Source organism: Diplotaxodon limnothrissa, linkage group LG9 (genome assembly GCF_057381915.1).
Source record: "Diplotaxodon limnothrissa isolate DT_005_m linkage group LG9, D_limnothrissa_male_GT1.1, whole genome shotgun sequence".
Taxonomy (NCBI): Eukaryota; Metazoa; Chordata; class Actinopteri; order Cichliformes; family Cichlidae; genus Diplotaxodon; species Diplotaxodon limnothrissa.
The window spans coordinates 1,118,814-1,144,003 of NC_140604.1; the positions used below are offsets into that span (position 1 = coordinate 1,118,814).

General features: G+C 40.7%; 1 protein-coding gene across 1 annotated transcript in view; it reads right to left on the reverse strand.

The window, feature by feature from the left end:
- reck (reversion-inducing-cysteine-rich protein with kazal motifs) overlaps positions 1–25,190 on the reverse strand; it is an 87,676-nt gene that overhangs the window by 58,548 nt on the left and 3,938 nt on the right. Inside the window, exons 2-3 of the mRNA XM_085362571.1 lie at positions 2,325–2,383; positions 817–891 (exon numbers count right to left, since the gene is read on the reverse strand). Of these exons, the coding sequence (XP_085218697.1) occupies positions 817–891; positions 2,325–2,383 (134 nt within the window). The remainder of the gene's footprint in view (positions 1–816; positions 892–2,324; positions 2,384–25,190) is intronic.

Here is a 25,190-nt window from a genome sequence, read left to right on the forward strand (position 1 = left end):
ACATGTGTACTAGTTGTTTGTTTTTCTTACTGTAATTAACAACAGCTCCTTGTGTTGCAGCTGAACATCATCTATTTGTTTGAGCTAAATTGCACAGCTGTTGGTAGAAAAATGAACTGAAAACAATGCAAATGTTGTAAATCAGGGGTGCCCAATCCCGGTCCTCGAGAGCTACCGTCCTGCAGCTTTTAGATGCATCCTTGTTCCCACACACCCGAATCAAATGAATGGCTTGTTATCAGGCCTTTGCCAAACACGATGGCATGCTGAAGAGGTAATCAAACCATTTGATTCAGCTGTGTTGGAGTAGGGATGCATCTAAAAGCTGCAGGATAGTAGCTCTCGAGGACTGGGACTGGGCAGCCCTGTTGTAAATGATCCAAAAAACTAACCACACCGATCAGTACTATTTGGGGACTGGGCTCATGTGCAGTAGCTCTGGCCCTAGATCTTCTAAGTACGCTCCTGCATCCTGTAAATTCTGTTGTACTGGCTTCTCATTAACTTCAGGGCCAACTGTACCTGAGCGAACCCTGCCCTCACACTCCAACATGCATCCACACAAACTCATGTCCACGTGTCAGTTATATTGCAGAGATGCTGATATGAGTCTTCTGCAGAAATTGTGCATATTAGAGCCAAAATATATACGAGTTACTCTGTGAGGCTAATAAACATTTTTATTCACAACATTTTCTAAGTGTTATATATTCAAACCTTATGACACAACACAATACAATCATGAGACAAGGCTTCCAATAGAAGCCATCTTGTTGGTTAGTGTACGTGTAGCTGCTGTATGTGAAATGGACTCACCATAGACTCTGGACAGTAACCAGGTAACCTCTGCAGGAGATGCTTCAGACGTGACTCACTCTTTATAGTGGTGAGCTGCAGGAAAAAGCAAAAATCATGACTTTATATAACACAATCTACACCGTAAATCTGGATCAGCTGGACCAGGTGACCCTGAATCCTCCCTTAGTTATGCTGCAATAGGTGTAGGCTGCTGGGGATTCCCATGATGCACTGGGTGTTTCTTCTTCACTCACTATGTATTAACAGACCTCTCTGCATTGAATCATATCTGTTATTAACCTCTGTCTCTCTTCCACAGCATGTCTTTAGCCTGTCTTCCTTCTCTCACCCCAACCAATCACAGCAGATGGCCCCGCCCCTCCTGAGCCTGGTTCTGCTGGAGGTTTCTTCCTGTTAAAAGGGAGTTTTTCCTTCCCACTGTCGCCAAAGTGCTGCTCATAGGGGATCATATGATTGTTGGGTTTTGCTCTGTATGTATTATTGTAGGGTCGACCTTACAATACAAAGCACATTGAGGAGACTGTTGTTGTGTTTTGGTGCTGTATAAATAAAATTGAATCAAAGCTGGTACATGGTTTGTTCTGCCTCAAACCAGTCTGGGTGGGACGAGGCTCACCACTAGGTGATGTCAGCAGAGCGTCTCTGTCAGAGCAGTGCTTGGTTTTTTGGAGATACTGTGACTGAAAGTCAATAGTTAAATTTATATTTTCTGAAATCTTTGAATGTAAAAAAGTTTTACTTAAAAACAAAAACTAATACTAACCCTTCCAAAGACTACTTCCCCTTTTTGTGCATCTTACAACACTTGATTTTCAGCATTTTCTGAGCTTTTTCTTTACTGGTTTTCAACTTTCACTTGCTGGTCAATAAGATCACAGTAAGGTCTACTCGGCATCTCTCTTGAAACCATCACCCCTTCTCACCCCTCACCCACAATTTCCCAAGCACCTCCTTAAAGTGCAGCAATAAAACTGTAACACTCAGCTGCTTTTTGCTCTGATGCAAAAGCCTCTCTCACATTTCCTTTAGTCCTCTTTCACTGACATGAGGATGGAGAGCGAGCGTCACCTTCTGTCAGTTAAAAAAAGTTGAGACTGAAGTTGATAGCTTCAAAGACAATCTGATTTGATGTGAGTAAGGCTTGTTGTGGGATCAACATGGTGTTCCACTGGTAGTGCGTTAGATGACCTTAGGGAGCAAATGAAAGCCCGTCTAACTGCAGAGAGCATCTCTTGCCAAATGGAGGCAGTGTCCAAAGTGTGTGGTCCAACTGGTGCTGTCTGGGAGGGGCATGATAATCCTTTACCTGGTCTGGGTCATTCGTAAGCCAATCAGCATTTGACCTACGCCCAGCTGAGCTACATGCTGTTGGGGTTTTGGAGGACTGCAGGTAGCACATTTACTTGGTTGAAAACCTCTCATTGGAGGCTCTCTGAGGGCAAATACATAAATGGACACAGCCATGAAACAAGCATCTATGTGTTTGTGAATGTGTATGTTCATACCTGGCCACAAGCTTCTCTGCAAGGTGAGAATTCGGCAGCATGGTGGCAACAGGAGGGATCTGCAGACAGAAGCATCAAGTTAGAGTCAGTTAGAGCATCGCCATCAGTGTTTGGTTCACCCAGAGCTACGGCTCTCACATGATGTCAAATCACACTGCTGTGGCTGGAGGCAAATCCAGGGATTTGATGGCATTATTTTTCCAACTGTACTGGGGTAATGCCAGTTGAGCCAAGTTAGTCAGCATAGTTACTGGATGTCAGGATTTATGAGAGTGTGATATATTAAAGCCCTCGAATGACACTGAGCAGCTTAATAACAGGGAGAACAGATGATTACACAAACCACCAACCTAAGAAGATAAACTGACAGCACTTGTGAGAGTTACCTGCCTGATAGCTTGAACTGGGATGCCAACAGCACCTAGCCCCAGTGAGGTCTTTGTCAGTACAGTTTGCTTAATGCTACGATGGTACCAAGCAAGTTAAAGAAGCACGTGGACTGTTAAAACAACCAAACGCAAAAGCAAAGAGAACAAACTCAAAAAAACAAAACTGACCTACTTTGACAAAGAGTCCTGAATGTGAACAAAGGGAAGCTCTACTATTTGTTGGATTACATGAAAGTGGTTGACAGCGGTCTATGTTAGTACAATAGATTCAACTGGATCCACATGAGACGATGATGTCTTCTGACACGTCCTTTCCAATCTCAGAGTGACTTTGTTGCACTAACCTTCATGCTATGCAAATACATTAAACTGGTTGGTTGAGATGAAGCAGACGCCACTATGCACTGATGTGAGTATTTAAGTGTGCTTCGGAACTTTTGCTTGGAACTGGTTTCCAGTTGCATCCAACCCTTACATCGCTAAGCCCATCAACGCATCAGGTTCAGTGGAATAAAGCGCGTGGCCACTGTGCTCTCGAGAATAACAGAGTGACCGATCACCCTTTCCCATCTGACGTATGAGTCTGCTAGGAGGACAGTAATTTATGTTTCAGTATCTTGTCCAAAAATACTTTTGCCTGAAAGAGTTGGGATTACATGAGTTAGTGCAGCGTGTTTGTGCAGGTGCTCAGTTCAGATGAGATCTGACGTACATGAAGGCCACAGCATATTATTCAAATCATTTCATTTCTTTTACAGACTTCAAAGTGCAAAAATGACACTAAAAGTGAGAAAATTATTTCCAGTGCTGTGTAAAAACAAACCCATCTTGTCTACACACATGGCTGAAAGCTTTCATGTGTATCACTCAGCTAAATACTAGAATAAGTACTTGCCTCACAGCTGAACTATAGTAACCGGGGGGTACTGACACTGCATTCATCACAGCCTGTGTGTGACGCTACACACTGCATGTGTTTAAAACACGATGAGAAGTACATTCTGTTGTATCCATGGCCTTGTTTGGTCTTTCAATCCGCGTACACCCCTGCACCAGCCAGTAGCTTCCTTTTGTTGCGCCCTCCTTAATGACCACTGTTGGCAGGCATGATGAGATGTGAAAGAAAGTGAGTGTGCTGACAGACGTGAAACAAATGATCTGTAGCTTTGTGTGTGCGGGTCTTTTACACTTGTGTCTAAAGAGGAGCTGTGCTGTGAGTGTGTGATGTGGAGAGCCTGCTGAGTAAAGTTCAAACCTGCGCTGTAGCCTAAAAATTGCAACCTTCATGGTAAAGTGATCTCCAAGGGCCTGAGCATTTCAGAGGTTACTGTGTCTGATGTGGGCCTGTCTGATCATTACTGTGTTTTCTTTGAAAGTAAAATCTCAGCCCACACAAATATATCAACAGCAGTGATCACAAAACGGTGTATAACTGAAGACAGTAGTGAGATCTTTAACCAGGTCTTCCCATTAACACCTGACCTGTCCAGAGGGTCAGTCAATGAGCTCGTCAATAGCTTCAATGCTAACATGTTAAATGTAATGGACACTATTGCTCCCATTAAGGTGAAGGTTATCTCTGGAAGGAAAAAGTCTCCATGGAGAAACTCCACACTGGTGAAAAAAGAAAAAAGAGTGTAGGAAAGCTGAGCGCAGATGGAGAAAAACAAACCTCCAGGTTCATTATGACATTTATAAAGAGAAACTTCACAATTATAATTTACAACTGAGGAGTGCAAGGAGGTCCTACTTCTCTGACATCATCACTAAAAACAGCCATAATGCTCGGGTCTTATTTTCTACAGTTGACAGGCTAACAAACCCTCCTGTGTCAGTGGCAGCTGAACTTCATTCAACCATGGCCTGCAATGACTTTGCCAAATTCTTCACAGACAAAATCCAAAAGATTAGACAAGCAATTGGTACATCAACAGCAGATCCAGGATATGTACTGTGTCCACCAAAAAACTGTTTAAACACCATGAAACAGTTTCAACCTATTAACAGCAAAGACCTGGAGGACATCTTAGGTCAACTGAACTCCTCCTCCTGCTGTTTAGATGTCCTGCCAACAAGTTTTTTCAAAAAGGTCTCAAAGACTTTAGAGTCAGACCTGTTACAGATCGTCAACTTTTCTTTAATGTCAGGTGTGTTTCCAGAATCACTAAAAACTGCTGTAATCAAACCTATACTGAAAAAGGACAATCTTGACAAGACACAAATGAACAACTACAGGCCGATCTCAAATCTCCCGTTTTTAAGTAAGATCATTGAAAAAGCAGTTTCTCAACAGCTCAGTTACTTCTTAAAACAGAATAACTGCTATGATGCCTTCCAGTCAGGTTTTAGACAGAACCACAGCACTGAAACCGCTCTGACAAAAGTGTTTAGTGACATATGTCTGAATACAGACAGTGGAAAAATGTCAGTCCTAGTTTTACTGGATCTCAGTGCAGCATTTGATACAGTTGACCACAACATATTACTCAAACGACTGGAGAACTGGACAGGTCTTTCAGGAACTGTACTAAACTGGTTCAAAACATACTTAGAAAACAGGAAATACTTTGTATCAATAGGTAACTTCACATCTGAGCAGACAAGTATCACATGTGGAGTTCCCCAAGGTTCCATCTTGGGACCCCTTCTGTTTAACATTTACATGCTCCCACTGGCACAGATTATAAACAACAACAAAATAAACTATCACAGCTATGCAGATGACACACAAATATATATCACAATGTCACCAGGAGACCGAGGCCCTGTACAGGCTCTTGGTAAATGCATTGAGGAAATCAATGACTGGTTGTGCCACAATTTTCTCCAACTAAACAAAAACAAAACTGAGGTAATAGTCTTTGGCGCCAAAGAAAAACGATTACAGGTCACCAGAGAACTTCAATCTATACATCTAAAAACCACAAACCAGGCGAGAAATTTGGGTGTAGTGATGGATGCAGACCTAAACTTAGAAAAACACATTAAGACAATAACAAAGTCAGCTTACTATCACCTCAAGAATATATCAAGGATAAAAGATCTGATGTCTCAACAGGACCTGGAAAAACTAGTCCATGCATTCATCTTTAGTAGGCTTGATTACTGTAACAGCATCTTTACAAGTCTACCTAAAAAATCAGTCAGACAACTACAGCTCATTCAGAACTCTGCTGCTCGAGTCCTCACTAAGACCAAAAAAGTGGACCACATCAGTCCAGCTCTGAGGTCTTTACACTGGCTGCCTGTCCGTCAGAGGATAGACTTTAAAGTTCTGATGCTGGTCTATAAAGCTCTGAATGGTTTAGGACCAAAATACATCAGTGACCTCCTGACCCAGTATGAACCTTCCAGATCCCTCAGGTCATCTGGATCCGGTCTTTTATCAGTTCCCAGAGTCAGAACCAGACACGGAGAAGCTGCATTCAGCTTTTATGCTCCTTATATCTGGAACAAACTCCCAGAAAGCCTCAGATCAGCTGAAACACTCAGTTTATTTAAATCCAGGTTGAAGACTCACCTGTTCTCAGCTGCATTTGAATAAAGCACCAAATCCACACTTTTAAGCTTAAATTTCAAAACTTACATTTAACTACTGATTTTATCTACTGTTCTGATTTTATCTGTTTTGATTTTATATACTGTTTTGTTTGTTTGTTAATTAGTTTTTGTTTGCTTGTTTTAATCAATTTTAAATCATGCTTTTTATTTGTTTTTGTTTCTAATGTCTCTGTAAAGCACTTTGAATCACCTTGTTGTTGAATTGTGCTATACAAATAAACTTGCCTTGCCTAAAGTGTGATTTATGTGGCTGTCCTGAAATGATGATGATGATGATGAAGTGTCCTTTAGGTTTACTGGACAGTAACTGTTTCTCTCTTTGAATGTGTACATTTGATGTTATACGTCCTCTCAGTATTTCTAAAGCTGCGTCCACAGTTTGGCCTAATGACCTCAGAACAAATAAACTCTTGTTCACACACACACACAGATTTTGCAAACAATGGCAGGTGATGTAATAACTGGAGGGACTGGGAAGGGCTGATGGCTGGCTGTTAAGCGGTGGCCCAATTTGAGCTTCGCATCCACACAGGAACCAGAGTCCTCCACAGAGCCACACTGTTCACTTCAATAGCAGTTGGAATAAAATACACTGTAGCACAGCGGTCTCCAACCTTTTTTGCGCCACGGACCGGTTTATGCCCGACAATATTTTCACGGACCGGCCTTTAAGGTGTCGCGGATAAATACAACAAAATAAAACCGGTACTGGTACCAAAAAAAAAAAAGATTTATTCATAACACACGTGAAAAGACCCAGGAAAACCGAGTTAACGATCAAAACGATAACAAAATAACGCTGAAAACCGATAAAACCCTGAAAACCAAACATTTCACACCTGAGCCTCAACTCTCGCGGCCCGGTACCAAACGACTCACGGACCGGTACCGGTCCGAGGCCCGGGGGTTGAGGACCGCTGCTGTAGCATATCAACTTCATTCAGAAAAAGAAAGTTAACTGCACAGAATCTCCTCTTATCTGCAGATGATGTGGTTCTGTTGGCTTCATCGGGTGGGGGCCTCCAACCCACACTGCAGCAGACCCCACCCTAGTGTGAAGACAAGAGTCTGAGGCCATGGTCCTCAGCTGGAGAAGGGCAAAGTGCCTACTTCAGCTCAGGCACAGATTTATAGCTGCTTTGAGATTATTATGTTATTCCTGATTGAATAAAAAAATCAGGTTGTAACCAAATATAAAACTAAGGTATGATTATCATCGCTTTTGTCCTTGTTTAATATTTATTCTATATTTGTTATAGTCTTTACTCAAAATAGTTGCCATTTAAAATAAACTGTGTAAAAAGGATTTTCAGCCAATAATGTATCTTCTTCCCATGAAGTTTCCTTATTTATTTTATGATTATTATTTTAAACACACTGCTATTGTTTCCATACATACGTAACTACTAAAGATGACCTTTACTGCACGTCTCCCTCTTTCTCTCTCCTCTTTGCTGTCTCTATCCAATAAAGGAAAAATACTAAATATAATATTTACAAAAACAGAGAGAATGACTGTTCTGCTGTGTGAAATCATTAGGACTGTAATATGGCTAAAACACAATTCTCCCTCACACCAACTAAGATCACAGTATCGCACACAAGCTCTGTAAATATGAATTACAAAAAATAAAAACAAAAACCTTCATTAAAACTAACAATAAAGCCTGAAACTGGTTTTTGAAACCTGAACTCTCCAAGTAAATGGACTGGTTCTTATATGGTGCTTTTCTCAAAGTGCTTTACACAACTTGCACATTCACCCATTCACACCAGCAATCCAGGCATGCAGACTGGGATCAAACCACCAGCCTTCAAGTTAGTAGGTGACCTGCTCTAGCAAGTACTGAAGCAAGTGCTGCAGCCAAATAATACGTAAATGCCACAGATATGGGACAGAGGAGCACGAGGTGTGAGATCTGCATGAAGACCAAGCTGTGCGTGTCTGTGTATGTGTGTGTGTGTTATTGCAACCCTTTTGATTTAAAATTACAAAAGTGTGTTTGTCCAAATACTTTTACATCTGACTACTTCAGGCATCTAAATTCTTTAAGTTTGAGTTTTAGTCGACTAACTGTGATACGATTATAATCTAAAGTTCGTATAATTGAAATATGAAGCGTAAAAGTTCGTTTTTACCACAGAAAGTTGTCCTATATGGCTTACAAAGTGTCTTATTATGGTGTCTCAGTGTGGGGAAAGAGTCACAACTCACAGTCATTTCTATCCAGCAGGTTTTCTGTGCACAGCCTGTGATCAGCTGGATTTAACCCCAGTCAATTCAACTTAGAAATACCTACTTGGGTAATAGTTACAACAAATGTATACGTTATTAATAAAAATGATGATTCAATCTTCCTCCCAACCACAAAGTGGTAGCGAGATCTTTTCCATCCATTTTAACGAGGTAATTGCAGGCTAGCCAACACGTTACCAGGCTAACAGCTGACTGAGGAATCAGCTGACTGAACCTGCTACCAGGGTAACCAGATAAAATGGGGCCGAAGAGGACACCGACAGCTGAGGAAGTCGAGGACATTAAAAAGTCCCTTGACTTCATAATGGAGGAAATTTCTACTATCAGGTTGCAGCAGAAAAATATCATTGAAATTGTGGAGGAGGTAAAGCTCCTCCGCATCCAAAATGCCGAAAAAGATAAAAAGATTGCATACCTGGAAAGTAAGGTCGCTGACCTGGAACAATACTCCAGGATAAACGACGTCATCATCACTGGGCTCCATATTAAACCCCGGTCATACGCTCAGGCGGTGACCGCTGACAGCAACGAGGAACCTGGAGAGCTTGACATTAGCTCCACGGAACAACAGGTGGCTGCTTTCCTGCGGTCCAAAGGGATTGCCCTGGACTGTAACTCTGTCGAAGCATGCCACCCTCTTCCCAGGAGGAACGGCAACATACCGGCTATTATATTAAGGTTTGTAAATCGAAAGCACAAGATTACGCTGCTGAAACAAGGAAGAAAATTAAAAGGATCTAATGTCTTTATCAATGAACATCTAACCAAACACAACGCTGAAATAGCCAAAAAAGCGCGACACCTTAAGAAGCTGGGAAAAATCCAAAGCACTTGGACGACGAACTGCAAAATATTCATTAAACTAAACGGATCACCAGAGGAAGCCAAAGTTCTGACCATTAAAAATATGGCGGATCTCGAAAAATATCAGTGAGCAACACGATCTGGACGGCAAACAAGGTAACAGACAACCACACACTCACTTATGACACACACTGGAAGGAAGAACTCAGATACATCTGGAAGAATCAGCTGCATCAGTCAGACAGTTGCAGAATATGATCAATTGGAACTGAAAACATTTAACTATATGGATCACAATACACACGACTTGGAATATGAAATAGATCCAGACAACAACTTTTTCTCATCTAACAATAACAATTGCTGCTACTATACAAATAAAGACTACAATCAGAGGATTAAAACTGAGAATAAATTATCAATTATCCACTTTAACTGTAGAAGTCTCTATGCTAATTTTAGTCATATCAAAGAATATCTTAACCAGTTTTCACATCCATTTAGTGTCATTGCCTTATCAGAAACTTGGATCAATATGGAAAAAGGAACAGACTTTGAACTGGAGGGTTATGAATTCACATTTATAACTAGGCGAAACAGAGGAGGAGGAGGAGTGGCCTTGTATGTGGACAAATCCTTGAAATTTAATGTGGTGGAAAAGATGACGATGGTGATTGATAATGTACTAGAATGTATTACAGTTGAAATTTGTAAGGAAAAAAGTAAAAATGTAATCATTAGCTGTATATACAGAGCTCCAGGTAGTAGTATTGAGACATTTAAAGACTGGATAGAAGAAACATTTATTGAAATAGCTCGCAAAAAAGTTTTCATTTGTGGAGACTTCAATATTGATTTGCTAAACCCAAATAAACATAAAACCACTGAGGAATTTATAAACACAATGCACTGTATGAACCTATTCCCTAAAATTACTAGACCTACCAGGATTACATCACATTGTGCAACTCTCATAGACAACATTTTTGCAAATGACATTGAAAATAAGACTGTAAGTGGACTCCTGATTAACGACATAAGTGACCATCTGCCAATTTTTACAATCTATGATAGGAATTACAAGATCAATAAAATGGACAGTAAAAAAGAGTACAGACGAGTAAGAACAGAAGAAAGAATGAATGCATTTAAAAAAGATTTATTGAAGGAAAACTGGGGTGAAGTATATCAGGAACAGGACGTTAATAGTGCTTATAATAAATTCCTTAGAATATTTACATTACTGTACAATACCAACTGTCCAATAAAGCAATATAGTAGGAAACAGAAATATATGGACTGTCCATGGATAACAAAAGGTCTGCAAAATGCATGTGTAAAGAAAAATGCTCTATACAGAGAGTTCTTAAGAACGAGAACTAAAGATGCTGAAATCAGATACAAAAGATATAAAAATAGGTTAACTAATATACTTAGATTTAGTAAAATGGAATACTATAAGAACTGTTACGAGTTCAAAATTGGGGATGGAAACAAGAGAAAAAACCACAATAACAACACTGGTCCGGCCGGGTTGAGTCAAACGATGATTTTAATGATCACACGCGTGGGAGATGGACACTGTATGCAGACAGCCTCAGATCTCAAAATGGTGGAGCATTGCTCAAACTTTTATAGCGTCTGGTGCCTCCACCTTATCATAAAAAGCCTAAACATTCGCATGCTTTCTCTCACACAGCGCCTAAGCTACGACCTTGGCTCCCTGTTTATCTGCTCCTGCTGAGATGGGGCAGAAAACTCCAGCATATTCTGTTCTCTTCTAATCAGACAAATAAGACAATAACTCTCTGCGAACAGTATTTCTTATAACTCAGCAGTATAATGCATCATAAAACAATGTCATTCATTCACAACAAGTCAGCAGTTTAATGTAATGCAAATCAGTTTAGCTAATGCAATAGTTATCAGCTTCTTCTAATTCAGGAGGAAAATGCAAACTAAACTACATAATAATTCACAATCTTTAATTCGGGGTATAACATGGCATAAAATAACACTACAATCCAACAGAAGCAATTAGATATAAATAGAAATAATAATAAAAGATTATGGGAAATCCTGAACAGTGTTATAAAATGTGGGACTGGACAAAAGAACTATCCCAAGTATTTCATTTGTAATGACCATGAAGAATACAATATGGATGTTGTGGCAAATAGTCTCAATGAATTCTTTGTAACTGCTGGACCAAATTTAGCAAGAACAATCACTCATCCTGGGAAAGCACAGGAAAAACCCGATACACTGATTGACAGAAATCCATATTCTATGTTTCTCACAGCCGTTGATGAAAATGAAGTTCTTGAAATTGTCAAAAAATGTAAAAATCACAAATCTTTGGATTGTAATGATATTGATATGATAGTGGTTAAAAGAGTCATTGAGGCTATTATAAAACCATTTACATACATCTGTAATTTATCATTTCAAACTGGTCGATTTCCAGACAGAATGAAAATAGCAAAAGTTATACCTCTATACAAATCTGGAAACAAACACCATTTCACAAACTACAGGCCCGTCTCTTTACTACCTCAATTCTCAAAAGTTCTTGAAAAGCTGTTTAAAAACAGACTGGAAAAATTTATAGATAAACATAAACTACTCACTGAGAGTCAGTACGGATTCAGATCAAGCAGATCAACATCATCGGCACTATTAGATTCAATAGAATACATCACAAATCCCATAGACAAAAAGCAATATGTGGCTGGGTTATTCATAGACTTGACAAAGGCATTTGACACTATAGATCATGATATATTAATAAGAAAACTGGAACGTTATGGTGTCAGAGGGGTAGTTTTAGATTGGGTCCGGAGTTATTTAAGTGACAGAAAGCAGTTTGTGAAAATAAATGGTGGTTGCTCCTTATGTATGGACATTGCTTGTGGTGTACCCCAAGGGTCAGTTTTGGGTCCAAAATTCTTCAACTTGTACATTAACGACATCTGTAAAGTGTCCAAAGTATTAAAAGTGGTTCTCTTTGCTGACGATACAAACATTTTTTGCTCTGGTGATGATCTGCAGAATTTATTGGAGGATATGAAATAAGTAAAGTGAAGTTCTGGCTTGATAAAAACAAATTATCATTAAATTTGAATAAATCTAAACTGATGTTATTTGGAAATAGTAGTTTAAATACAAATGCAAAGATTCAAATAAATGGTGTTGATATTGAAAGAGTCAGTGAAAATAAATTTCTGGGGGTAATAATAGATGAAAAACTTAACTGGAGAGCTCACGTAAGATATATTCATTCCAAAGTATCACGAAGCATTGCAGTACTAAACAAGGCAAAACAGGTATTCGACAGAACATCACTTCATATTCTCTACTGTTCACTGGTTTCACCATACTTAAGCTATTGTGCAGAGGTCTGGGGCAATAACTATAAAACCACATTACATTCACTTTTTACTCTTCAAAAAAAAAGCAATTCGAATCATCCACAATGCAGGTTATAGGGAACATACAAACTCACTATTTTTGCAGTCTGAAATATTGAAAATTGACGATATAGTGAAATTCCAAACAGCACAAATTCTATTCAAAGCAAAAAATAAAGAACTGCCAGGTAATATTCAGAGTATGTTTTTTTGAAAGAAGGAAGTTATAATTTAAGGGGTTTTTGTAACTTCAAAACAATGAAGGTACGTACTACAAGAAAAGGCTTTTGTGTTTCTGTTCAAGGAGTGAAACTATGGAACAAACTGAATATGGAATTAAAGCAATGTCCAAACATAAAACTGTTCAAAAAGAGTTATAAAAATATGATCTTCTCGATCTATAAAGAAAAGGAAAATATTTAAATTAAGTGAATGTCTCTATTTAAAAACAAACAAACAAACAAAAAATTCATGATGTGATATTATAGTATATAGTATATCAGAAATCTGTTCACTATTTTTATTACAAATTATATCAGTAAGGAAGCTGACTAAATATTCACTGATAATTTATGGCAAAGGGGTGGGATTAAATAAGTGTATACTTCTTCCCACTCCCTTTCAACATGTAAATTAATCAGAATGGTTTTTTGTATGTAATTTGTATAGTATTTTTTTTCTCTCTTATTTCTTTTCTAAATGTACTTGTATATTGTTCACATGTTGAAATAAATTACCAATCAATCAATCAATCAATCAATCAATCAATCAATCCAGATCAAACCTTTGGACACAAAGAGGCTTAAACATCTTCAAAATGACTAAAAGCCTGAACTTACAACTCATACAATACAAAACTGTCCATGGAGCACACTACACAGAAGAAAGGATGTGAGGCACGCAGAGTCAAGCATATGCTCAGGCATTTCCACTGAGAACTACATGCATGCTATGTGGTCCCGTATGCCTGTGCAGAGGTTCTGGCAGAGGATACGTAAAGACCTTTCCACATGATTGTGTTTGCTGCAGCCCACACATGGAAGCAAATGCATCATATTCCTTCCTGCCCAATGCATTGGAAAAAAAAATATCCTCATGAGGTGGAATTTAAAAAATGGTTTGTGTATTTCTCAATATAGAAATGTACTTCTAGATTAGCTTGGAGAAAACGTCTGCCTCCTCAAACAACAGAATTGGATGAATTTATTCATTCAACTTTCTTATTCTGCACAAAAACAAAGGTGTATACAAAATGTTTGAACATGCACACGGGCCTGTTTTATTCTTAGCACCATGCCTGTGTTAGTAATAATCATTCTGAACCAGGGTAGGCAACACGAGAACCTGGGACTGTTATGAAGGTTCACACCAGAAAGCTAAATTCAGCTGGCTCAGTATTAATTCATCATACTAAATAATACTCATTTGATCTCTCACTCGCTGCTAGTAGGAGTAGATGTTAGGCAGTGAAAATGTGAAACAGGTATACACTGTTATTTCATTAATGTTCCTGAGAACATTGTGAACAAAATGTACAGATGTTTGCAAAATGTCATAGATTTACTGAAAGTGCTACTGCAGTTCTGCCTGTAGGTCAATTTCTTCATCTGCAGGTTTTCAGTTTGTTTTCTCAGTGAGACAAAGTTAGTTTGTTTGGGTTTGAACATCTGCATTACTGTAATCGTCACTCAGAGGGTGTAAGTATCTACATATGTTAAACTTCATAACTGACAATGTTTGCACACATGTAAGTCCAAATATGTCTCCTTATATGTGGAAATAAGAATAAAAATCCAGCTGAAATCATTCCTGTCTCGCTCTCTCTTACTACAGTTTCTATATCTAAAAGCACGAGTTCACACTGCAATAGTTTTACACCCTTAATATGTACACACTGTCTACAGAGAAAATAAAGTCAGTATGATAGGAGGGTAGCGTGAGTCTGTCATTTCAAAGGAGCTGTATCTGTAGCATCCATTTATACCAGTAAATGTTTTTACATCCCTAAAGTTTAAAATCGTAAGTAAAATCAAAGCAATGCGTTGAGTAGTGTAACAAATTACTTTTTCAAGTAAATAATTAAATAACCTACTGCATTACTATAAATTAAAGTAATGAGTAATTGTTACAGAGTATAGCATGGTGGAAAAGGATGGAGAGAATCCCCCACTAAGCTTTTGGGTTGGCATTTCTTTAGATTTTGTTTTGTATTAATTGCATGCTTTGGTGTTTTTTGTGTTTGATGCGAGGTGTGGGCCACACCCATGTGGGAGTGGAGATTCTACTCTAGTCCAGCTGCCAGCTATTTGGAGTTGAATACAGGGAGCAGCTGATTGGGGAGGATTGGAGCCCTTCTCTATAAAGGGGAGAGGAAAGAGGAAGTAGGGGTTGTCGTTGGTTTTTTTTTGTAGGACACTGGTGAAGCAGGGAAGCTTCGAAGATCCAGGATGAAGTGTGCACATTTTAATGGAAAAGATTTTTAACCTGGCCTGGTTTTGCTTTTAAAATAAACTGAGGATGTTGGAGGGAGGACTCATTCTTATTGGGATGTGAGTGGATGTGCTGGAAGGCAGGAAAACAAACACTGGACTGGAGACTCTCTGTGCCCCTGACAAGGAAACTGGACCAGTTTTGGGGAAGTTCCAGCTCCCAGGATGTGATGTGGAGACCCAGCCTCGAACGAAGTCAGGCCTGAAAAGGTGGGTGGCAAGCCTTTTTGAGGAAGCTGCAGGATTGATACGTTTTGGCTGCTTGTTCTTCCGAGTGACCACCTTTCCCCTGTTTGTAACCAGGCTAACAACCCTGACCGCGGTGGCTTTGGGCCTTGGATTCCTGGCCAGAGTTGTCTTCAGCCAGTAGTTTTACCCGGAGAAAGAACAAATAAATCTTGTGTAACCCATTACAGTGTGCGTGTGGTGGTTCGTTACTGGTCAATATTAGAGCTACTACTTTCTTGTACGGAGGCCATTTTGGGCCTTACGTAACATAATGTCTAATACATTGCTTTTTGAGTGTATCATGTGTGTATGGATCAGGAAATGACATAACAAGTACAGGCACAAGCAGAGGGTGAAATGTTAGAACAGCAATATTTCTACTTGACAAATGTCTATAAACTAAAGCATCCTGGGCGACACCCAGGGGAGGAGCACCAGAGAGGAGGAAGAAATCTGGCTCTTAATCCACTGCCCAGATGCCATTGTTTACTGATGTCTACCGAAGGGCAGACATTCCTTTTCAAGAGTTCCTGTCAAAAACACCACCAAACGGCTAAAAGTTCAGCTTTGGAACAGAGCATGTCTGTGTCAGTAAACATGACGACATTTAAATCCACCAAGTGGGTCCAATATGAGAATTTGTTAGTACGAGGATAATCTCAGCTCATTATGGACCCAGTCAAAACAATACACCTGTGCTAATTTATCTATGACCAGCCGAATGTGTAAATATGATAACCACTGTAGATAAGGTGCAGATGAGGTGACAGGTTAATGTGAAATACCCATCCATCCATCCGTGCATCCATCCATCCATCCATCCATCCATTTTGCACCACTTATCTGGTTTCAGGTCACAGGGGAAGCAGTCTGAGAAGAGAAGCCCAGACTTTCCTTACCCTGGCTACCTCGTCCAGCTCATGCAACCAGAAGATCCCCAGACTCTGCTTCCATTGCAAAGGGTATGGCAGTGGGATTGCGGAGATCTTTAAAGTGTTCCTTTTACAGCCTGCTTATATCCTCTGAAGTCAGCAGCATCCCACTGCCGCTGCATACAATGTGAGTAAAGCACTGCTTTCCCCTCCTGAGTCGACTGATGGTTTGCCAGAATCACTTTTAGGCCAACTGAAAGTCTTATTGAGCTACTGTCAATCAGCCACTGTCAGAGCTGCACTCCATTTGGCTTGCTGGGACCTGTCCATCTTAAATGTTTCCATTCAATTTTATTTATACAGCGTGACAACAACAGGTGATTCATACTGTAAGGGACTGATCACTAGGGCTGGGTTTCGTCACTGATTTCTAGAACTGATTCAATTCGGATTTACAAGGTCCCGATTTGGTTCAATTTTGACTCAGACACTCAGAAATATTATAATTATGATCATTTATCACTACATATCCATATCTATGTATAAAAACAAAGCTGACACTTGTGAGACTTCATCGAAGGTGTAAGCACCACAGCAGATGCCTTTGTGTCAAAGTAACTGAAGATAAGAGACAGAAAAATATGAAGGAGATGTTCCTGGCCTGGCTTTATAAAGTCAGTTCTGCAGTAGATCAAAAACTGAAGAAAACATGAATCAACATAAGAACATGATTACCTGATGCTGCTGAAGTAAAGCAGAGCAAAGTTACAGAGGTTTCATTAGAGACACGGCTAAGAGTTTTGCAATTTGGCATCATTTGTAAAAGTTTCAACATCTTTGGTACTGAACAGCAGAAATGAGGCTTTATTGTCAGAGGTCATTTTTGAAGAAAAACAAACAAACAAAAATAGACAGCGGGCGACAGCACTGTACACAACAGTAGACTGGTGCATAATAAGCAAGCGAATTATGCAGAAACAGATTTTTGATGGTTAACTGATCTTGAAGTACAACTGGGAGAGAGAAAAAGCTGTGCAGGAAGGGTGATTTTTATCATGGTGGAAGCAAAACAACCAAGTAAGCGGGAATTCATATACTATAAGAAGATAAGCCACTACATTAAGTAAAACCATCCTGCTTCTGAGTGTTCTGCCTCATTACGTTACTCAGCTTCTAATAAAATGAGCCAATGAGCCTTTGTGTCATAGACCATGTTTTCATGAACACCTGTTAAATTAGAAGCTGTGTAAAAGGATGAAGGCATGCAAGAGTCTAGCTCCAGATAACCAAGCTGCAGTAGTGTGACTGGCCACAAGGGGGCACAAAGGTAAACCCTGAAGGGTCTGGAAGAACAGCTGGGCAGGCACATAAACACAAAAAGGTCCACGCTTTGGTCCACTTTGAAAATGAATACAATTGATGGACTAATGACATCGTTGATGGTAAATGGACTGGTTCTTACATAGCACTTTTCTGCTCATCTGAGCACTCAAAGCACTTTACACAACTTGTGCATTCACTCATTTACACCAGCACATCATTCTAAGTGCTTTATAGCTAACATTCACACTCCGATGGATGCATCGGAGAGCAACTTGGGGTTAGTATCTTGCCCAAGTCTACATGCCCAAGGATATTTGGCATGCAGACTAGGGGAAGCCAGGAATCAAACCACCAACCTTCAGAGCTAGAGCCACCATCAGGTGGCTGTAGCTCTACCACCTGAGCTACAGCCACCCGATGAGCATTTAAATATTTTCTCAGAACTACATGAAGAATTCACATGTGCAAACACATGTGTTGCCAGAAGATGGAAAGAATGTGGACCACATGTTTTGGTTCAGTCCAAAAGCCATCTCGCATGTGGCAAGGACTCCAGACCATCACAGACTACAGGACCACCAAACCCTCCCCCGCATCCTCTGATGTCTCCTTCCTCAACGAGCTCAACAACTTTTATGCTCGTTTTGAGCGAGGGAACCCCACAACCACAACCAAAGCAGACGTGACGCCAGACCACCAACCTCTGACTCTCTCCCCCACCGATGTAGGAGCGGTGCTGAGCAGGATCAATGTCCACAAGGCTGCAGGTCCTGATGGCATCCCCGGGCGTGTTCTCAGAGCGTGTTCTGGGGAGCTTGCAGGAGTGCTCACAGACATATTCAATCTGTCCTTGGCCCACGCTGTGGTACCGGCCTGCTTCAAATCCACCTCCATCGTCCCGATACCCAAAAACTCCAACCCATCTTGCCTCAATGACTACCGCCCAGTAGCACTCACCCCCATCATCACTAAGTGCTTAGAGCGACTGGTCCTAGCACACTTCAAATCCTGTCTCCCCCCCACCCTGGACCCCCACCAATTTGCATACCGCCAGAACAGGAGCACAGAGGATGCAGTCTCCATCGCACTGCACTCTGTCCTCTCACACCTGGACAACAACAACACCTACGCCAGAATGCTGTTTATAGACTTCAGTTCAGCATTCAATACAATCCACCCCTCACAACTCATCAGGAAACTGACAGACCTGGGCATCAGTTCCCTCATCTGCAAATGGTTACTGGACTTCCTGACCAACCGCCCCCAACATGTCCGGCTGGATAACCGCTGCTCATCTACCATCACAATGAACACCGGTGTACCACAAGGCTGTGTGATGAGCCCTTTCCTCTACTCCCTCTTCACCCACGACTGCAGACCTGCTGATGGTTCCAACGCCATCATTAAGTTTGCAGATGACACCACGGTGATTGGCCTCATCAGTGACAACGATGAGGCCGCCTACAGGGAGGAGGTGGATCGTCTGGCTGAGTGGTGCGACAGAAACAACCTGCTGCTTAACACCGAGAAGACCAAGGAGCTCATCGTGGACTACAGGAGGAATGCTGACCCACATCCACCCATCCACATTAAGGGGACGGCTGTGGAGCGTGTGAGCAGCTTCAAGTTCCTGGGAGTCCACATCTCCGAGGATCTCACCTGGACGACCAACTGCTCCAAGCTGGTCAAGAAGGCTCACCAGCGCCTCTTCTTCTTGAGGACTCTGAGGAAGAACCACCTGTCCTCAGACATCCTGGTGAACTTCTATCGTTGCACCATCGAGAGCATCCTGACCAACTGTACAACAGTCTGGTACGGGAACTGCTCTGCCTCGGACCGGAAGGCGTTGCAGAGGGTCGTGAAAACTGCCCAGCGCATCGCCGGAGCACCACTTCCTGCCATAAAAGACATCTACAGGAAGCGGTGTCTGAAAAGGGCTGGGAAAATCATCAAAGACCCCAGTCACCCATCACATGGACTCTTCACCCTCCTGCCCTCTGGGAGGCGCTACAGGAGCCTCCGGACTAAGACCACCAGGTACCGGAACAGCTTCTTCCCCACAGCTGTCAGACTCCTGAACTCTGCCTCCTGACATCTGACCCACGTTAACACATGGACTGAACATACACACACCCACAATGGACAACTGTACCCTCAAACACACAATAATAACATGGACTGAACCACCACTCACAGCCACTAGCACTTTATATAGCCTCTGTAGAAACTATCTACACCCTCACTTATCTTAACTGCACTACTGTATAGCTCTGTGTAAATAATCATTCTGTACATTCGATAATCTTTAATCCTACAACTGTTTATAACTTACATAGTTCACATTTCTGTATAGCTGTATATCTCAGATTCTGTAAAGTTATTTATTTCATATTCTGTATAGTTTTTCATATTTATATCCTGTTCATATCCTGTACATAGCTTGTACTCACTACAGCCTGTACATACTTATAGTTATAGAATATTCACAACATACTTCATACCGTGTACATTATAACATACCATAATAGACCCATTTCTGTAATATACTCACATATCTATATTATTGCTAATATATATTGTAATATATCTATATCACTAAAGCACTTCTGGATGGATGCAAACTGCATTTCGTTGCCCTGTACCTGTGCATGTGCAATGACAATAAAGTTGAATTCTATTCTATTCTATTCTAAAAGAGGAGCAGTTCAGTGGCTTTATAACTGAAGCTGAAAACAGCATCAAGAAGATTTGAGCCCAGATGACAGCGTGTCACTGACAGCTACACCAGCTGAAAAGAAATCAGGTCTCAGTTTTGCAAGAAGCTCAGCTGGTGGCTGCTCATCAAATTTCATCCATATTGTTTGTACAGCAGAAAGAGGAAGCAGAGTGTGCTGTTCTGCTTGCATATGCAGCATCCTTGACACAAAGAAAAGCCTTAGGCACTGAAAAATGTAAGTTAAAGGCAAGAAGGGAACAGCTTGAGATCGAGACAGCTATTGCTGCTTCTACAGCTAAAATAAAAGTGTTGAATAGGAGTGTGAATATGAGAGCTGTAAAAACTATGTAGTTGGAAATACACAAAAACTCCTTAATTCGATTGTTAAAGCTTAGAGTCTTAATGAAGAGGAACTGCAAAATGCTCTCTGTTAAGTGGAAGCTATAGTTAACAGATGTTAACACATCCAATAATGCCATACCATACAACACCATACCATATAAAGTGCTTTAAAATGAACTCAACTGACACAAAGTGCTGTACATTGGAACTACAAAATAAAAATGCATAAGATATAAAACAAACCAATTAAAAAGGTAAAAAAAAAAAAAAAAAGTGAAGTCTTGCTAAGGTCAAAAGCCAACAAATAAAAATGGGTTTTAAGATGCGTTTTAAAAAGTGGCCTGGCTAACGTGCAACAGTAGAGAAAGCCCCGCCCCCTCTGAGCTTTCTCCTGGATCTTGGTACTTCTAGGAGCAGCTGGTCAGCTGACCTTAGAATCTGACATCCATGTAGCGATGAAGATGCTCAGAGAGGTAAGCTGCAGCAAGACTGTGAGAACATTTTAAAACAAATATAAGACTTTTAAAATGAACTCAGGCAGCCAGTGCAGTGAACAGGGCTTATGTGCTCTCTTTCACGAGTTCCTGTTTCCTGTTAAAGTCATGCAGCTGCATTTTGAACCAGCTGCAGACGCAAGAATAACGATTGATTGACTGTCACACAAAGTGAATTACTGTAATCCATAAAAGTATGCATCACTGTTTGCCAGTGTTGCCTAAAAAGAAGCGATTTCATCCTTGCCAATCGCTTTAAATGATAAAAACTGAACACAGCTCTGATTTGACTTTTCAACTTATAACCAAGCTCAGTAATAACAGGTTTAGAATATACTTCTGTTGGTTTGGGGTCCCAAATCAACAGAGGAGGACTGACAGGGACCACTGGCTCTAAACACCACCACCTCTATTTTATTTTCATTAAAATGTAAAAAGTTTAAAGCAGGTATAACGGAAAGAGCAGTGGCCCTAAAATTGAGCCCTTTGGGATGCCAGAGAAGCAGCAGATGATTCAGAATAGAGAAGGTAGAGAATAGAGAAAGACCTAAAGCATTTAAGTGCCCACTGAGTAATGTAATCGAGATTTTAAAAAAGACAGCGGTTAAATCAAGCAGAACCAGAACAACGTGGTTACCAGAATCACATGCAAGAAGGATGTTGTCAGAGACCCTTACTGATGCAGATTTGGTGCTCATCTAGAAAATATTTTTCAAATAAATATTTAGAAAACATTATAAAGCAAATGCAGCTTATAATAGGTCTGTAATTAGCCAGGACAGCGTGATCAAGGCCAGGCTTCTTAAGCAGTGGCTGCTCTGCTGCACATTTGCATTTTGCAGGAACCTCACCAGAGAACAGACTGCTGCTAATAATGGTAAGAACAGACTGCCCTATACTACGCTAAATTTATTTTAAAAAATCGTTAGGGACAGGATCACAGGACGAACCTGAGGGCTTAATATGGTGAACCATTTCCTCTAAAAGTGAGAGCATCAAAGGCTTAAACTGAGTGAAAGCAGCAGTGCCAGGGACAGAGACAGATGGAGCTGTGATACCAGCCCTGGTGGTGGAAACATGTTCAATAAGGAAGCACTGAAGATGACTGGAGAGGCGTACAAACAGACATTATGTGGAGTATTAAGAACAAAAGTGTTAAATAACACACGAGAACAGTTATGACTGTCGGCAGAAATCCTGTTTGCAACATGTTTGGTTGTGATGCCAGCAGTGGTTTAAACTTTGAAATGACACCTGCAGTTCATCTTTTTTTCCACCGATGTTCTGCTCGGTGACGTTGCCTTCTGACAGCAAAGGTTCTGTCATTAGGCTCAGCTTTAGGCTGCCTAGTTCTTAATGGAGCCACAGAGTCCAGGATGATTTGACAGGAAGAATAAAAGCTGGAACTTAACTCTTCTAAATATGAGGAGAAACAGTCAGAAGAGACATGGAGCAAACTGAAAGTGGCAAAAAGCAGAGCAGCAGTGGAAGGGTTAATGCCTGTCTGGGCCAACAACAACCACTAAGCCATGTAAAGACCCCAATGATTTAGAAGCATTAACCCCCAATCAGTGTTCCCTCTAAGCTGCGCACTGCTGGCACGTCTCTGCGCACAGAAAATCTGCATTGCGCACAAAACAAATCTAACCTGATTTGAAATTAAAATAAATACGTTAACAATTCTTTTTTGCAGTGTTAGTCAGTGACTGGCTGCTCAAGTATGGGATTACAACGATGCCACCTTATCCCACAGTCCAGCCATTGATGCAATTCACATTCGTATATACGCAGCTAATCAACGTCGCTGACAGGCTCTGACAGCGTCCTTATGTGCGACACCGGTGTTTTAGCAAAGCGGCTGATGTGGAGTGAAGCCACGTTAATGACAACGTGTACAACCATTGGAGACGTGAGCAGGACAGACGGAACAACTGACGGACAAAGCTAATCTTGTGTAGTTAGTGTGTAGTGAGTGTGTAGTTAGTGTGTAGTGTAGTCAGTAGTGTTGTTGTGTGTCAGAACAATGAGGCGCCTGCTGAGTGTTACAGGTGTTACAGCAGTGACACATCTGCTGCTGTCAGGCCTGCAGGTATCAGGCTGTTGTTCTCCTTCATCTCATAGTGGACACAAATTATTTTTGGAGCGACACAAATAATTTGTGTGGCATCAGATTTGATGCAGAACAGCTGATTGTTCTGTAAATAGTTTGAAATGTTTGTTTAAAAAAGCCTTGGCTGCATTTTTAGGTAAACAGCTGCAAAAAACTTTGTTTGCATAACTCAGTTACTTTTTTGAAGAAGTAACTATATAATTAATTGCCCAACGTTGGTCAGTATTTACTGTATTTGAAGACAGAGTTACAGACTCTCTCCCAGACCACAGACTCATAATACAAGTCAGAGCTTTATTTTTTTTTTAAATAAAGTTGTGCTTTCAAAATTGGAGTTCAAGTTATTTTTCCTTCCAATAGTGTTAACATGCTGCACAGGTCATGAAGAAGATTGTTTTCATTTTCATTGTAAGTGGGCTAAAGCATTAATTAAAAGTAGTCTAACATAAATGTAAATGCTGTAATTTGATTACTTTAATAAACATGTAACTTGGATGCTGGCGTGACCACAGTGCACACGTCTGATGTTGCTCACAGCGGTCCAAGGGACGCTCAGTTTGTGTGTTCGCTCAGACACATGAAACATTACAGGGAACATTGCTCCCAATCATCTCTTCTTATTAAAGACATCTCCCTTCCTGCCTGCTTCCTAAGGGAAGTTCAAAAGGATCACATCTGCACGTCACTGCTGAGTATAGGTCCAGTCTATGGCTGATCTCTCATGGAGGTTTTCCAAGGAATACCTGCTTCAGCAAATATTGTAGGAAAGACCTAAGTGGTCTGACATAAAGCACAACTTTATGACTCTTTTCATTGACAAGACGGGAATGGGAAGAGTTGCTGACGAAGAAAGGCCCCGTACTAAAGTGTGTTTCCAGCTGGAGGCAGAAATCATGACTTAATGTAAAAGGATAACTGCATGTCTGTTCCTGGAGTTACAGCTGGCATGCATGTCGTGTGGGATATCTTTCAGCTAATAAAGAGGAAACGTTAAGGTAACATAAATAGGGTGTAGTGTGTACTTTTGGTTGGCCGCTTCACTTTGTGTGCATGTCAGTTGTTTTGAATTGTTTAGGTTGCCTTGGAGTAGCTTGCTTGTCTTTAGACTTGACTGCTGTTTAGCCTGATTACTGAAGCATAAAGATGCACAAATGGAGCTGCACCTTGAAGCTGGATTCTTTGTCTGCAAGTGAATCAACCACAAAATCCTCCTGCCTGCACTGGTGCAAAGTCACTACACAAAATGATTTGAAAGTCATTAATACAACTTTTAAAGAGTTTAGAAATTGGTTGTAGGTGCACAGGAAGTAGATCTGCGATACAGCTGCTAACCAAATGGTATTTAATGACACCCTACATATGAATGTCATAATGTGTTACTCTGAGATTCATTCTCTTGTTCTGAAAATGTGTGTTTACAATCTACAGCTATGCTGCTGCTGCCTTTGATAGCAATGTGTTTTCAACTAAGTCTCTGTCCAAGCAAAACACTGGGAATGCTGGAACTATCAAAGTGAGGGTTTTAAGAAAAAATGTATGATGGCATGAATTATAACGGATGGCATGGTGGTTCACACTGTTACCTCACAGTGTCAAGGTTATGGGTTCAATTCCCTCATCAGGCCAGGTTCTCCTTGTGTTTGTGTACTACTTCCTCCCAAAGACATGAAGTTAGTGAGGCTAGGGTAACTATCTGCAGTGTTGGGGAGTAATGGAATACATGTACCGCTGTTATGTATTCAAAATACGAGTAACTGTATTCTGTTACAGTTTAAAAAGGTGGTATTCAGAGTACAGTTACTTTGTTGAAATAAAGGGATTACACGGCGGTCTTTTCCTGTTTCATATGTTCGGCTGTCCCCTCTCTGTTT